This window comes from Miscanthus floridulus, chromosome 4, assembly GCF_019320115.1.
Source record: "Miscanthus floridulus cultivar M001 chromosome 4, ASM1932011v1, whole genome shotgun sequence".
In the NCBI taxonomy this organism is placed as follows: Eukaryota; Viridiplantae; Streptophyta; class Magnoliopsida; order Poales; family Poaceae; genus Miscanthus; species Miscanthus floridulus.
In genome coordinates, this window is record NC_089583.1 from 78,973,455 (window position 1) to 78,990,616 (window position 17,162).

The following is a 17,162-nucleotide window of genomic DNA, read 5'->3' on the forward strand; positions in this document are numbered from 1 at the left end:
TTAGTAAGTCTGAACTTCTTGATGCAAAGACTAAACTGTGTTCAGCTATAAAATACTCTAATCATTTATGCTTGTGCGTGTATGCTCTGGTAATTAGTAAGTCTGAAGTTCTTGATGCAACATACATCCAGAGCAGAAAGAATGCAACCCTCAAGTGCAGCAGAATTACCTGATACACCTACTTGGTGTGTTACATTTAGTCCCATGGCCAAAATATCAGCACCGCAGGTGAGCACAATATCTGCCGCGGCAGGATCCCCAAATATCTGTTGATAACATGAACTCGTTAGTGACGCCTCTGAAACAAGAAGCAAAGTGATGCTCTGCTTAAGCATCACCTAATTTAGAGGGAACTTTATTTTTCTCTACATTCATTACGGCGCCATGATGTTACAACTCCAATTAACGAAATGTTACTCTGTATTATCTCAATGGCGGTACTTGCCAGCTCATCTGCAGAGCTCGAGTGAAACTACTTACTTACCCGATAACTAAGGACTACAGAATGTATCATAGAAATTAAAAGAGAACCCTCACATTTGCCTCAGCTGCAGGGCCCATATTTCCATTAATCGAGTACACAAGCCAAGAATAATAATCTGCCTAGGGAACGAAGGGTCAAGCTCGAATGTCTGTGTAACCAGAGATTGCCAACAAATTCAACAAAAAGAAGCCAGACAAGCTAAACCACAAGAGATATACGAGATAGGTGCATCCAATGTACTAACACATAGTAGCAGACAGCTCTAACACTATTGACACAGGTCATTGTGTTCATGAATCTTCAATTGACAGATGCAGCAGCAACAGATACTCTTAAGACTTGAAAGCTCACCATTCGCCACGGCGGATGCCTGGAGCTGAAGCTTGGCCATAGACTACGCGCTTGCTTGCTCGCGTAGACCTGGAGGCTGAAACTTGAGCCGACGACTCGAGCTGGAGCAGCAGCCGCCGCCGCTCACCTCGGATGCGCACGCGCCGCCGCCCGAGCTCGAGGCCTGGAGCAGCTGCCGCCGGAGCTGGACCAGAGCTCGCGCGTTGGTGAGCCCTCGCGTGCTATGAGAGGGAGGGAGGTGCGGGGCCTGCCCACCGGGGGCCACGCGCTGGTGAGCACTGCGTCGCCGCCAGCCTCGCCAGCTCACCGCGCGCCTCGCCGCCTCCCAGGTCGCCGGCTCGCCGCTCGCCTCGCTGCCAGTCGCGTCGGCGCCGCCTTCACCACCGCGTCTCCCTAGGGTCGGCGCCCGCCACGCCGGCTCTCTGGGTCGCCGCTCACCTCGGACGCGCACGCGCCGCCGTCCGAGCTGGAGGCCTGGAGCTGCTGCCACCGGAGCTGCACCAGAGCTCGCGCGCTGGTCAGCCTCCGCGCGCTAGGAGAGGGATGGAGGTGCGGGGCTTGCCCACCGAGGGCTGCGCGTCGGTGAGATCCCGCGCCGCCGCCAGCCACCGGGGGCCGCGCGCCGGTCACCACCCGCGCCCGCCAGGAGCTGCGGGAGACGATATCGCGCTAGGAGAGGGAGGGAGGTGCGGGGCCTGCCCACCGGGGGCCGCGCGCCGGCGAGCCCCCACGCCAGCCACCGGAGGCCGCGCGCCGGTGACCACCCGCGCCCGCCAGGAGCTCCGGGAGACGATATAAGAGAGAGAGAGACAGAGCGCACGCGCGGATTTGAGAAGCAGCTCCTGTTTCTGTGCTGCGATGAGGAGTTCATTTTCTGATTCAAAAAGCGGCATCAGAGACGTCAAAATACTGTTATACCCTCCGCATTTATTTAAAAAACAGTTCCGGATCCACGTACTCTTTTGTTCCGGCCCACAATTTAAGGGCACGTTCAGCTGATATTAAAGTCGGCTAAAACATTTTTTATTGTGAGAAAAAAATACTATAGATTCTAACTGACTGATAAATTTAAGCGAACAGGCTCTAAGTTCCTCCCCTCGTATTTTTAAACCATCGGATATTACGAAACGGAGGGCTCTCATTTATTAGTAAAATTTCTCTTAAAAGTATACTAGTAACTTTCTGTCTGGGGGTATAAGCCTAGGTTTAGCAGCCGGTGGAAATTTGTAACATGTGTTTACTATATCCTCTTAATAAAAAAAACATGCGAGGCACGTTCGCAAAACACACGCACAAGTACTACAACGTAGTTACAATGGTTTTTTTATTTTATTAAAACCTAGGTACAATGTTGCGATATTTTGAAATACAACATCAAAACAATTATCGTATGCCCAGACCATTTTAGTTGAGAGAGCTCCCGCCGAGGGCCCATGACACGGGGACAGAAGCCTAATCAGTGATCACATTCATAGCAGCCTGTACGGCCCATGAAAGCCGAGCGTGTGTACAACAGGCCGTTACACTCACGCAGTCCCGTTGCTAGTTCGTGCTCTGGGCCTGTGGCCGCTCGCACCAACGCGGCGACCGGCGAGGCGACTATGCCCATCAATCAAATACCCAAACAATCTTTTCCCCAAGCAGCTGTACAAAATGCAAAAGCCTTAGTGATGTGTGTGTGTAGTAGAATTTTGGTGAGTTGGCTAACCACAACGTGGAAGATAGTAGAAACAGGTACCCGAAACTACATGCCTTTTCCAGCCATGCATTTTCAATTTGTCATTCAGTTTTTATGTAGAGGACAGAATGTGTTTGGTGACTTGGCATACTAGAAACCTGGAACCAAGCACCTTATCACACTTAGGTGGTGTTTAGTTGCGCCTTTAAATTTTAGTCGTTGTCCCATCAAATATTTGAACACATACATGGAGTATTAAATATAGACTAATTACGAAACTAATTACATAGTTTGCGACTAATTTACGAGACGAATCTTTTAAGCCTAATTAGTCCATGATTTAACAATGTGGTGCTACAGTAAACACGTGCTAATGAAATGATTAATTAGGCTTAAAAAATTTATCTCGTGGAGTACTGACGGATTATGTAATTTATTTTTTTATTAATATCTGAACACCCCATGCAACATCCTCCCGATACACCTTCTAAATTTTAGTCATCGCATCAAACACCACCTTATACAATCACCCAGACATCAGTGTCACAGTAAGCATTGAGTTGCAGCACCATCATAGTACAGTACAGATGCACATGGACCAACTCTCCACACGAACCGATGGAAGTTACCACGACGGCCTGACAATTACATCGCATCCACAGTGGACTAGCTCTTCCCTTCTAGGCTTCTACAGCCCGACTCCTCTATAAACCTCTTTCACGGTCACTCCCCGTAGAAGGCCTTCTCGAAGGTCTGCAGGTACTCAGGCTCGAGCGCGAAGAGCACGTTGATGGGGTCGCCCTTGTCGTAGCCCTGCGTGACGTAGGCCGTGCCGCTGCCGAACATCTGCGCGGGCGCCACGAACCCGGGGCGGCCCCACCCGAAGTCGGCGTCGTGGATGGGCATGCCCAGCCAGCTGACCACCCACAGGTCGGACTCCGTCATGAATTGCCCGCGCGCCGCCTGGTTGCCCTTCTCTGACTCCAGCTCCAGGTAGTCGACGACGGAGCGCACGAAGGCGTCGTCGACGCGGGACACCGCGCGCTTGATCCGGTCCGCCACGAACCCGAGCGGCTGCGACAGCACGTCGCCCACCTTCACGGTCACCAGGTCCCGCACGATCGCGTTGCCGAAGTAGGTGGCGGGGAGAGGCGGCCGGAGGCGCTGCCGGATGTTGGCGGGCACGCGGAGCCGCGTCTCGCCGTCGGCCGGGAGGGCACGGGCCACGCACATGGCGCGCCACAGGTGCGCCGTAACCGCGCAGTACGTGGACGCCCCCGGCGCGCACCGGGACCGGATGTCGGCCAGGAGCTTGGGCGGGACGGTGTAGACGCGCGTCACGAAGGGCCGCGGGGACCCGTTGAGGTACGCCGGCGAGTAGACCGGGTGCTCGAAGGGCACGTGCGGCGGCGAGCGCGCGCGCAGGAGGGTCCGGTCGTGGAACGGCGACCAAGAGGGGGACTCCCCGCGCGCCAGCGCCGTCCACATCCGGATGAACTGGATCGCGCCGGCGCCGTCCATCGTGACGTGGTGCATGCCCGTGCCCACGGCCACGCCGCCGCACTTGAGGAAGGTCACCTGCAAAGATCAGTTTTTTTTTTCCAGGTTACACTTGCATAACATTCTGAATGAAGTTCTGACTCACACCACACCAGCTTTTAATTGTTTATCGATCTGCCCACCAAAAGCAGCAGATCAATGCAAAACGGATTTCCAGACAGCAGATTCCAAATTGTTCAATGTATTGTATATTTCTTCCATTATTAAATAACAAAAATTGGGCACTCAAAGAGGGTCCCAATTTGTTAGGAGCGCCAAAGGTGGATTTGACTTGCAAGTTGCAGCCACCAAGCTCTGAACTTATCTACTAGTAATAAAAACCTTATGATGGTAAGATAAAAAAAAAAGGCGCGCTCTAATCACACACGTATCTTGTCTCTCTCTGAGTCTCTGTACATGACGGTTGGCCGTTGTAGTCCACCGCCCGAGGATCCAAATCAAGCTTGCTCGCATCATGACAGCAATCGCTAGGCCAATTTGCAAACATCGGCCACGCGCCAGGACCATGCCGCGATAAACCTCGTTGTCACCGTCAGGCATCCATCAACGACGGGCGGCGCTTCGTCGTGGCATCCCCATACCGGTGCCGGCCACACGGCAGCGGCGGTTCTGATCGATTCGACACATCAGCATCGCCGTCGCAATCTATCCCGACAGTTATGGCGTGGGAAGGATTTTGTTTTTGTTTTTGTTTGTTTGTTTTTTGGTTTGGTTGAGATCGATGGCACTATCGATCATGACGGTTCTGGCGTGGCAAGGAGGGGTTTTTTTTTTCATTTTTTACTTCATTTTGAGCGGAGCGAGCACGTCTGCAAGCACATCCAGAATTCCTCCTGATCCAGGAAGCATGGCCGTCTGTGTGCGAGGTACGTAAAGCGAGGCGGTCGCATTCGGGGCAAAGGGATAAGGGGGGCAGGGAGAAGAGTGGTGGGCACAACCCATCTATGTGCATTGGATCACTCTAGAAGCAAACGCAATGGTCTCTGAGCTATTCTGCATGGGGAAGGGGAAGGGGATTTGGAACACCGGAAATCCGGATAGATACGAGTTGGAGAGTTGGCACGCACGGGCATGATTAGTTTGCCTTTCCCTGCGTGCACGAGAGACACTGCAATATCATGCGCCGCAGTTTACTTTCGTATCATTAAATTTTGAGCAAATTTGGCATCCTAATCAGGAGCGTTTTGGCCGATTTGTAGCTAGCCTTCCCGTGCCCAACACTAGTAACTTCCCCATGGCCCGTGTGCACGAACTCGTACTAGTACTACTATCGTCTTCCTGCTTTCGGTGAACGAAAGGAATCTTTTGACGGTGAAAACTAGTAAAATGGGCCTGTTCGGCTGCTTGGAGTGCGGCATCTTAACAGCGGTTGGCTGTCACGATCACCCACCGTCAAAGTGACCCCATACATGTACCAGTGCGTACACTGCGTGAGTACTGTCGTACTGATAACTGCATACTAGCTGACAGTTCGTTGCACCGACCGGCGGGCAAGCTATTGACCCCGAGCCGTCCTTTGTCCTGAGCAGCAGTGGCCTGCTAGTCCTAGGAGAAGACCGTGGGAAGGGTACAGGGGCGAAAACTGCTGCTCATCCGTGTGTTCTGGGACGAGACAAGCCCCATCGATCGTCGGTTGGATGTTCAGCCAACTGCTCTTCCCAGTAGTGATCAAAAAAAAAACTGCTCTTCCCAGTAACCTACGAAACGGCTTAAACAAAAGTCAACTGCGACGAAGTTCATTCCGTAGGCGTAACGTGCCTGCTGCTGCTGGTTCGAGGTGGCTAACACGAGGGGGCGCCACCGGCCTCGGCTCGCCGCGCCCGGTTCCGAGACATCAGATTAAAAAAAAGGGATGCACTCGACGGCCGCGTCGACCGGGGCAGGCGCGAAACTGTGACGGGTGACCAGGGGGAACCCATACCCTACGGCCGGCCCTGTTGGTTTTGGTCCCTCGCGGACGCCGTACGTCTTGCCGTGACCGGTGAGTTTGCGCGCCGCGCAGCGGCATATCCGCCACGCTCTTTTGGTTCTCGGCAAAAAAAAGCTTTTCAACACGTACCTGTCGCGAATCTACTTAGATACATTCTAAATTAGAATTCATTTGACTTTTCTCTTCTTACCCTAAGTTTGATCACTCGTCTTATTTAAAAATTTGTGAACGGAGTGATTGATTCTTAGATTAAGGTTTTAATTTTAATGTTTATCTATATATATAAAAAGAAATGTACTTATTCAATTTGGCATGGACGGTTATAGTACAAGTAAAGCTTCTTGGAGCATCCGTCGCTCCACACGTATTGATTCGGGCTTAACTAGTGGTACAGTACGAGTGTCCGAGCACCATACTACCCCGCTGTCCTGTCCCGGTGGGCCCCACGAGCAATAGAGACACGAGAGCAAGTGGCTGGCCCCACGAGCCAGCAGTTGATTATCCTAAGGTTCTAGCATCCTCCTAGGTGTCTTCTGAATTCTGACCCAGATTTGTTTTTTTCATCTTTTACGGACCGACGTGCCAAGCGGAAGCCGGCTGGAAAGACAGTTTAATTATGCACCGGAACCGGCCGATCACGGCGGTGAAAAAACTGAAAACGTGCACATCGTAGACCCTGATTCAGCAAGCAAGCCTAGCGGTAGCGCGGCCCGAGGGAGGGGATGAAACAATCAAAGCAAGGAGCCAAGGAAGAGGAAGGCAGCGCGAGCGCACCTGGACCATGGCGAGCACGCAGGGCGGGTCGCCGGAGGCGGCGAAGGGCACGAGCAGGCGGCGCGCCTCGGGGGAGGGCTCGAAGTCCCTGAACATCTCGTCGCCGGTGAAGTCGGCACGCGCGACGGCGAACAGGGCGCCCTCGCCCGTGCAGTCGATCTCGATCCGCCCCCCCTGGCCCACCGCGAGCCGCCCCGCCAGCGGGTAGAACGCCACCAGCGCCCTGGCGAGCGCCTCCCGCAGGCGCGCCGGGTCGAAGAACGACCCCTCCCCCTCTCGCTCCTCCCCGGCACCGGCACCGGCGGCCGCATCGGGCCTCGGGTAGTAGTAGACGAGCGGCGTGTGGGTCTTGGGCACCGCCAGGTCCAGGTTGGACAGCCACAGCGCGTGCCGCGGCGTCGCCTCGCTCGGCGGCACCAGCGTCGTCTCCACCACCTCCACCTTCATCCTCGCCCGCTCTGATTTGTGCGCGGGTGCGTGTGTGTCTGTGTCTGCCTCTCTGGTCTGCAGTGTGCTTGAGCGGCGCGCTATGAAGGGAGGGTGATGGTTTATTATAAAGAGCGGGTGGGAAGGGGATGGGGTTAATTGTCTAATTGACGTGCATCGACTAATCTAACGCCTGCGGCTAATCGTCCTCACGTGCGCTGGCACATGGAGGGAACGAGAAAGACGCTGCGATCCGGCTTGTCGTTCGCCCGTGGTAACTCGACTAGCATGCCCTGTCGTTCGCCCGTGGTAACTCGACTGGCGTGCCCTGGTGCGCAGAACAGTACTTTCCAGTTGATAAACAGTGTTTTCTCCCCCGGCAAATCGGCCTACGCCAAATTTCAACAACTATTAGTTGTAATTACAGCTCACTAGCCTACATTTATAAGGTATTTGGTTCGAGGAATGAGTTAGTTTACCATCTACTCGTAATATATAAGTTGTCTATCTCAACGATCAACTATTAGTCGCAATTATAGCTCACTAGCCTATGCAATTACGATATACTTCATTGATCCAGAATAAGTGTCATTCTCACCTTATGTGAAGTCAACCCTTTCAACTTTAACTATATATATATATAATATTAATATTTATATACATAATAAATATCATAGATCAGATTAATTGTTGAATATATTTTTTATAATAAACATATTTGGAGACAGAAATGTTACTATTTTTATAAATCTAGTCAAACTTAACACATAACTCAAAACGACATTTATTTTAGGACGAAGGGGCTACAAATTAGTAATATATCATTCACTAACCTACATATATAGGGTATTTGGTTCGAGGAATGAGTTAGTTCACCATCTACCCGTCCCTTGCGAACAGGTTAGATGCATCATTACCTTAATCCTCACAAGCTAATATTTAGCAGTACTAGTACGAGGATGGAGTTATCCCACCAATTGAGGAATGGACTCATTATACACCACCTCATCTAAGACGGAGTGGCTCCTCAAACCAAATACACTATTAGTTATTCACATCAGCGTAGCACGTCATCAAGTAACATTAATTTGTACTACCTCCATTATCGTTTATAAGGCGCACAGCCGCACACGGCATACTAAGATTTAAGCTTTAAAAACCTTGAGCAATAATTTAACTAATAAATTTTAATTACTACAACATAAAACTTTAAGGTTAGATTTGCAATTAAATCTACTATCCAATTACCATAAATTTATAACTGAATAATATAAAAATCAAATAAATAGATAATCAAAGTGCAATTTGGAAGATCATATCATATCAAGCTGCGCCTTAAAAAGAAATGGACGGAATAATAGTTTATCCATTTACATAAGTAATTGGATGATGTGTTAATCCCACACGACAACGCACGGGCTATGTTTGACAGCTTTTGGTTAACAAGGGTTTAAACTACAGTTGGCCCGTGGAAACTCTTGCGCGCTTGTCGGGAGCGCGGCAGCATATACGGCTTCTGTGACACTGGAGTGATGCGGCTTTTTGTCGGCACCTTTCCCGTCCGTTCCATGCGCCTTCCCCCTTGGCCCTTGCTCTTTCCAAGTCAAGACCAAAAGGTGGTGGAATACTGGATGGATGCATCGTGCGTGGCTGGACTATTTTTTCCCCTTTTACCGCCTGTCTGCGGGGAAAACACTCTTGGGCCTACAGAATGATTGATCGATCCTTCCTAACCGCTGCGGTGCGGCAAGTGTTTGTTTTCCTCTCCGGAGCACGTGAAAAGCTCGCCGCCGCCGCCGCCGATGTTGTCTACGCTGCAGAACAGCGCAAAGGTGCGTGTGTGTGTCGCCGACGTGGAATGGCCGAATGGGAGTCCATGAAATTCTGCGGATAAGCAAGTGCACAATATATATTCAACTTGTTGGTTTCAGCCAGGGCTTATCAGCCATGATACAATGTTTTTCTCTCACAACAAATTAGCACCAGTCAAGCTTATTAGTCCAGAAACTAACCAACGAACAAGCTGCCTCATGTGACCATGTCAAGTCAAATTTCACAGAGAGGGAGTGTAAGGGCCTCTTTGGCAGGGCTCCGGCTCCTGCACTGTAGCCGGGTGTTGGCCGCCCAGCAACCGACAGGTGCCTACAGGAGCCGGAGTCGCGGAGCAAGAAAAACGAGCTTCTTCGGCTCCAGTTGTATCAGTGAGAGATGAAAGAAGGAGAAAGAAAAACAACTCTGGTAAACAGTAACGAGAGTGTCGGCAGCCCGAGCGTGCCAAAGAGGCCCGAGTGAAGCGGCGGCTCCGGCTCCGATCCACCGATCGTCCAACACGCTATCCATCTGCTGCGTTGCGCGTGTACACGATGACGTCTCCCTAAGTCAAGCCGTAACTTTCTGCATCCAACCTCATTCAGAAAAATATGGTCACGGGCACTGACGTATTGCGGCTGCTATCCCAGAACGTACCTGTATACAATACGTAAAGTCAACTTTGGATTTGGAAGTATATTTGTCAATCACAATATTGTTGCAGCCCACTATACTAATAGAAGATAGAAGAATAAAAGGGCCAAGTTAATTAAGCCATGTTGTCTGCATTTTAGCAGGGAGCAACTTGGACGGCAGCCACCAGTCAGCATCGCTGAACAAAAATGTCTGGCCTGGACTGGCAGCCTGTTCGGCTGGTAACAACCGGCTGGTGCTGGAAACCAGCTGGCACAGGGAACATCAGCCAGCACAGTTCCATCCAGCCAGCACACATGCAGCCAATAGAAAACCCAGCTCATTTCAAACAGATGGCGCGAACAGCACAGGATGTGTCCATCCCAAAAAAAAAATGGCGCCAACAGATCTTTCATTCAGTGGTGCCAAACCCATCATCCATTCAAATAAAAATACATCATCTCAAATAACAGTCAACTTAAGGGCTGCTAACAGTCCATTAGAAGTTAATCCATTACAAGTTCACTACACATAACTGAAGCCTGCAAGAAGTTGTACAATAGTTCAAATTACATACACCAATTCAAATTACAATTCTTGCTGACAAATCATGTAGCCTGCAGGTTACACAAAAATGAAGATTCGAATTCGGTCTTCTTGCCACCTCTGTCCTCCAAGGCAGGCAATCAACATTCAAACGAGATAGATAACTTGCAGGAACCATGGCCTGAAGGAAATCAGGAGTAAAACAAGAATCCATAAGCACGACGTTAAGCGATCAAGATGTATGGCACAAACAAGTTGCTCAATTGGTTGCAAGCAAAGAACTGAGCACTGCATTATGATTGCAAAGGTGTTTGTGGAAGAACTGAGCAATGCACTATCACTGCTTTGTGACCCAACCTATGCAATTGCCACAAATGGTTTAGATCTTATATTTCACGAACATTGTCACCCAAATTCGTATCAATGCAACAAACTGGACAATATTCACACTCACAAACACAACATAGTTGCTACTTAAATGGGCACTGCCTCATGTTCAGCATTGGTACCTAAACCTTTAACCCCCTCTTTAGACATGCATTCAAATCGAATTAATTAAACCATGAAACACCGATAGTGTACACAATGCAACTACACAGCCACAAAGAAAACTATTAACAGAATGAGGATCACCTTTGCAAACCAGCCTATGCAGCACCACAAGTGTGTCCTGGGCAACCTATAAAACAAAAGAAGAACCCATCCTATATTAATGGCCACTAAGGGCAGCATAACCCAGTCTTTATGCATGGCACAAATACATGGGACGGCATAAATTACCTTTGTTGCATCATTGCCCCCAGAGAGCCAAAGATATGTAGTCCCTCACTAATGACATAGTGGAATTAGCATTGATCTGAACCCAATCCGACGGTGGGTACGTAGGCGAACCAACTCCAATCTCACGATTGCGTAAAAAATTGTGCAATGCAAAGCATGACATAATAATGAGTGAAGTTAAATTTCTCTTGTCTAGATAATGTGTCCGTGTCTACACCCCTAAAATCGTCGAGATGGTACCTTGTATTTTTTGAATGGAGCCAAGTAGCCAGTGTCCAACGCATATCCTGCGTCCACCAAATAGTAGCGTCCTGCAACACATGCAACATTTCAGTTGAAACAGTTTCGGTTTCCTCAAAGGCAAGTATGAAAAAATGGGACAATGATTGCATGGCACTACTCACTAACCTACTGGTGGATGCGGGAACGATGGTTGCTGCCAACATTCTCTTAGTACGGCCATGTCATGCACTGACCCCGCCATCCCGGCCCCCACAAACGTGAAGCGCATATCCATGTCCACAATGGCACAAACATTAATTGTCACATCTCCTTTCCTGTTTATGTAGTCAAGTTTGTCCTCCTTGTTCACCGACACTTTAATATGAGTTCCATCCAACGCCCCAATGCAACCATCAAAAAATGGTGCATATGTTGCAAACTGAGCGTGCACTCCAGCATAAGTACTATCAATTGGAACTAAAATACTATCTGCCCATCTACTAACAATCTCGGCCGCATGAGTAACCTTCTTGCTTACTGTATCTAAAGACCGTTCAAATCTATCCCTACTCCTTCTAGCTGCCCCGTTGTGAGCACAAGTCCACACATACAAACCTAAAGTTTCTATGGATCCAGTCTGTTGTGTACCCTTCAATCCATACTCAACTAAAATATTGTGCAGATGCAGAAAAGCATCAGGAGACATACGCAGGTTTTCTTTGCACCTTTGTTCGTTTTGCAGATTGAGTTCCATCCACTGACGCCCGCTCATCTTTGGGAAGGGGACGGCTGGGTTCACCATTGGAACCGCATTGTCCACTGCTGCTTTTAACCATGTGAGGAGGACAGCAGCAGCCACTATGTTGTAAGTTACTGTTCGTTCGCTCGAGGTGTCGCTGATGTCGGAGTCCTCAGGGCTGCTCATCTGCAAGAGCATGATATATAAATTAGGTATGCCTAGTAAACAAAATAACAGTCCAGAAAGTAGCTCAGCCAAGAATACTAACTGCCAATATTGAAAGTCGTTGCAAATAAGATGCTCAGCAAGGGATGACATTAAGTAAAAGGGTGAACAATAAATTTAGATTTAACTGGCCTTATTGAGTACTGAATCTTGCTGTAAATTTAAGCACATTTAAATTGTCAGGCTCCTCTTCGGTGCATCCCTCACAGCTCCCACTGGTGGCACATTCTCTTTGTTGCTTGACGGTGACAGGGCCTGTCGAGCCGGTGGCTTCACAGCACCTTTCACTAGCACAGCTCCTGGCGAGAGCATGATATACAAATTAGGTATGGCTGACAAACAAAATAGCAGTTTTGTCTAAGTTGGTCACAACAAGCATTGTATTGCTAAGCTGTGCAGTATTGACTAAGTAGTACAATCTAGGTTCAGTGCATGACGTACTGAATACTAAAAATTATGAAACTGAACAAAAAATAAAACTAACAATTGAACTTAATTGAGACAATAAAGCTGAACATAATATGTCTCAGTAGACGTCCAGTTCATATCTAACACAGATCTTGAAAACTGAGATGTTATTAAAATAATTATTCAAACTAAGAAAGCACTCAAGCTGCATAGCTTAGCTTATAACAGATCTAACACAATAACACTGAAGACACATGGTGGCCAATAAAAATTATGCCAACATACAAAACAAAATAGAACTGATGACCTAAAAAGGGAGCAAATCACAAAAATATAGTTTTTGCAACATGGACAGAAACACAAAGAAGGCAAATAAAAGAGCAAGGATCTGAACTCATACCTAAATGTGCTCCCTGTCAACCACACTGCCACTGACCTAAAAGGCAATGAAAACAATGAAACTAAACTGAAATACTTTGGATTTGCATAAGAATGGCCCTGCAGACACAAATACCTTTAGTTTTTCAAAGTGACCACAGCAGCCGATGGGATGGTCCAGAGAAACAGCACCACCGCTACAAACTGGAAAAGTAGGATAATGTGAGAAGTCACAATAAGCGAGTTAGCAAGATAACATAAAACTCCAATTAATAGAGTCTTGTCTTGTTACAAGTTGTAGGTGAACCTACAACCAACGCATGTACATCACAGTACACAATTTATTTGATTAGCGAAAAAAAATGAGTACACAAAGTTCAGGCCACAGGCCACAACATATCGATGCAACTAAGCAAACAATGTCCAGGGAACATTACAATTACAATTAAAAAACGAAACGAACATAGGGCAAACATACATCCTCAACATGCACAATTCAAACATAAAACTACATAGATTGGCGCAGTAGGAACGTTCGTTGGGATAATGACTACTTGTATCTAGCTCTCAGAACCTCCCAGCAGGCCTCAATCAAGTTCATGTGGCCCTCTTTGGTTTCCATGGTCATAAAGTTCCTACGGTCAACTGTGTTCTTGAACACAACTAACGCATGAGCAAACGCAGGATCAGACTCGGCGACCCCATCTTGTTTCATAAGTTGCTTCACTTTGGCCATCTCCTCCTCGTGCTTGCTTGACCCCGCCTTCTCCTGCTGCTGGTTCTTAATGAACTGGGTCAGGTCTTCAAGGCACTCTTCAATGGAAACAGTTTTCTTACTGGGGGGGTGCTGTTGATGGAATGTTCTCTATGGGTTTGTTTGGAGGACCGGCTGACACTATGTGTACCTACAGGTTCCTGGGACATGTCGTGTGGACTTGCATTGGTAGGAGTACTCGGTGTCCTCTCGCGTTGATGGCCACCAGCAGCGAGCAGGGTGCCCCTTTCACGGGGGGTGCGTCCCCAAAGAGTGACTAATAAGTCAAGGCATTTGGGAACTTTGGTCCGCTGCACTACCGAGTGGCTAGTTTTCTGCACAAGTGCCATGGTTCCACAAGTTAGGCCGAATAGAATAGGAGCGTCCATAGTAATTGGTAGTGAGTGGGTTAGAAAGAAAAAGGTCGAAGGAAGTACCCCATTGCCATCCTCAAAAAATGAGGGGTCAACTGCGACGCCTCCTGTGATCGGGTCACGGCCCAAGCCAGTGTGGGTTTGAAGGTCACGCCAAACGAAATATGACAGCTTCAGGTCACTCAACTTGTTCTGAAGCTACTTCTTGTCATAACCCAACTTTGTTCTGTTTTCGAATTGTGGGTAAAGATTGTTCCACCCGACGGTCGTGAGGCCTCGTTGGCTCCAGTGCAAGAGGTTTTTCTGTTCTATGACTAATTTGAGAAAGATTCTCAAGGTGGCTTCATCCCAGTTAGCACGGTCAGTAGACATCTGTTGGCATTTCGAAATTGTATGGTACGATGATTGCAGCATACAAGCAAATTTGCAGCAATTGTAAGAGTGACAAACAGGGGAGTTAGGTCGTAATACAAGGGGACTTGCCTTGCCAGAAGTCCTCGCGCGTTTTGAACGGCGGATGCAGTGCCTGCCTTTAGGAGAGGAGCAGGACGAAGCGGACGCTGCCGCCAGTGTGCCAGATCCGGCGAACTGACAGGCGGATCCGTTGGCGCCGGGCGACCTCAGCTGCAATAGGAGCACGTGGGTGTCAGATCCAGTGGGGGTGGGGTGGGGGGGGGGGGACGACGGCGGCGTCGGATCCGCAAGGCGGGTCACAGAGAAACCACCTGCGGGGTAAAGGCTAAAGGCCTAACCGCTTCAACCACGCCGTGCTATGCCGGCCGGGCAAGCGCCAATCCCGTAGCTACCCGGAAAACAGGGACGGACCAAGGAACCGCGGGCGCGGCCACCGACCACAGCATTTTCCCCCCACGGCCTCAAAGAAAACGGTAAAACAAAAACAAGGACGGGGGACAAGAAGAATCGGGAAAAAAGCAGGGATCTTTGGGCTGCTTACCGAACACGGCGAGCCGATCTAACGCGTAGCGGCGGCGAGGACCCAGAAGCTTCGGCGGTGGAGAGGACGGCGGATTTGCGTAGGATTTTTCGCCTTTTTCTTGCGGTGGAGAAAGGTAGTGCTGTGGAGAGGAGTGAGGAGAGAGAGGGAGGGCTCCGCGGGGACGAAGTGGAGTCCAGAGTGTGGGAGGTTTCGACGGCACCGGGGAAGGAACGGAGAACCGGAGCTCACACCGGTGGCGACCCGCACGGTGGAAACCCTAGGCGTGGGTGCGCGGGGGACGGAGTGAGGGAGGGAGGACTACGGAGTGAGTGAGTGAGCGACTCAGACGCGGAGGGATGCTGGCTTTACAGCCGTTCGGCTGGACTTGGGCCAGCCGAACGGCTGGGCTGATCAGCCCAGCCAGCCGCTTTTGCCCAGCCGAACGGGCTGTGGATTGGCCGGCGGGCCGGGCGCCTTCACTCTCAGTTAATGGTAGTTGTCAATTGTTTAAGAGCTCCATGGCTATAGTCAATTGAAGCTACAAGAATCAGTTGAATGAATCATCAGCCATTGCGCCGTGCATGCATCAAGGCCGGTCCAGTTGGCCGTCGTCCATTTACTTGTGCAGTTGTGCTTTTGTTGAGAAGTCAGCAGCGTTCTTATTTATAAAAAGAAAAGTAGCAGCTTGTACTGTTGCAGTGCAGTACTGGTTGGTGCTTCCGCAGCTTTTGTTTGGAGACGAGACCATCACTGACAGCACTTGGCTGGTTGGTGCATGGTGCCTGTGCCAGCCATTGAGAAATCGGATCATGTTCAGTAAGGGGCTGGGGCTTGTTTAGTTGGCGAAATTTTTGAGAAAATGGCACTGTAGTATTTTCGTTGTTATTTGATAATTAGTGTTCAATTATAGTCTAATTAGGCTTAAAAGATTCGTCTCGTGAATTTCGTCTAAACTGTGTAATTAGTTTTATTTTTTATTTATATTTAATGCTTCATGCATGAGTCCAAAGATTCGATGTGACGGGGAATCTTGAAAAATTTTGGGAACTAAACACTACCCTGTTCAGTTCCAAAATTTTTTTGCGTAGGACCCATCACATCGAATCTTGCGGCACATGCATGAAGTGCTAAATGTAGACGAAAAAAAATAATTGCACAGTTGGATGAGAAATCGCGAGACGAAACTTTCAAACCTAATTAGTCTATAATTAGACACTAATGGCCAAATAGAAACGAAAATGCTACGGTAGCCAAAACCCAAAAAATTTTGCATCTAAAAGTGCCCTAATATTGTTGGTCAGTGATCTGCAGAACCTGGTTATCTGGCTCCACTCTGTATTGTATTGTGCCCCTTTGGTCTTTTTATTTTCTGATTGATGAGACGGTATGATTGTGAATGGTTTTCCACAAACTTTCAGAAAATGTATCTGGTTTTTCCTTCGATCCAAAAGGCCGCCTACTGCTCTGGAATTTGGATGCGCACAAGTCGTCAGTGGAGGAGGCGATTTTGTTGCAGTCGTTTGCGTTGCCCTGGTGTGACGCCGTCCAACGGCGGAACGCCCGCGCGTTCTTGGCGCTCGCCGCCGCTCGGTCTCGACTCATGGATCGAGCAGACGAACACGAGGGCGTGGCAAGGAAGACCGACGAGCGAGTCCCGCCTGAGGCTGTCGTCCTACGATCCGAAAGGCGAACCCAACTCGAGACTTGCAGCTACTACATTCTTGTCCGCCCGTCGCCGAGGATGAACACCACCGCCGTTCCGATCAGCGTAACCGATCAACCGCGACGGACAGGGAACGTTGAAAGTCAAGTCGAGCCGTACGGGCAGTGACAGAGGCGCTCGCACCCGCGACAGCAGATGTGGCTGCCTGCCATGACACGTTCCCTCCTCGCGACCTCGCCTGCTCGTGCCGTGCCGTACGTCACCGCGGCCGTGGCGCCGGTGGAAACAACACGTCATGCCGTCGCGAGCGTCAGCTTCTGGGTCGTGGGCACGGAGGAAGGGAATTAAACGCGCGCGCTGACCGGCAGGTTTGGATTGGACGCGCGCGCTAGCTGCGTCCTGGCGGGGCGGCACCGGCGCGGAGGCCCGTCGAGGCGACGACGTGGGCAGCGGGTGCCCGTGCGTGACCGGCGAAGCAGCTTATAGGACTT

The 17,162-nt window shown here is 49.6% G+C and overlaps 1 protein-coding gene across 1 annotated transcript; it reads right to left on the reverse strand.

The window, feature by feature from the left end:
• Positions 1–2,937: 2,937 nt before the first annotated feature.
• Positions 2,938–7,316, reverse strand: LOC136549853 (putrescine hydroxycinnamoyltransferase 1-like). The gene is made up of 2 exons (XM_066541279.1): positions 6,778–7,316; positions 2,938–4,091 (listed from the first exon to the last, which is right to left on the reverse strand). The coding sequence occupies exons 1-2, from the start codon at positions 7,222–7,224 to the stop codon at positions 3,237–3,239; spliced, it is 1,302 nt and encodes a 433-aa protein (XP_066397376.1). The 5' UTR covers positions 7,225–7,316; the 3' UTR covers positions 2,938–3,236.
• Between the last annotated feature and the right edge of the window lie 9,846 nt (positions 7,317–17,162).

Excerpts from the sequence above, each read along its gene's own strand:
- LOC136549853 (XM_066541279.1), bottom strand. The coding sequence starts at position 7,224 with ATGAAGGTGGAGGTGGTGGAGACGACGCTGGTGCCGCCGAGCGAGGCG. Across the intron at positions 4,092-6,777 it reads GCGTGCTCGCCATGGTCCAG|GTGACCTTCCTCAAGTGCGG; the intron begins GTGCGCTCGCGC and ends TGATCTTTGCAG.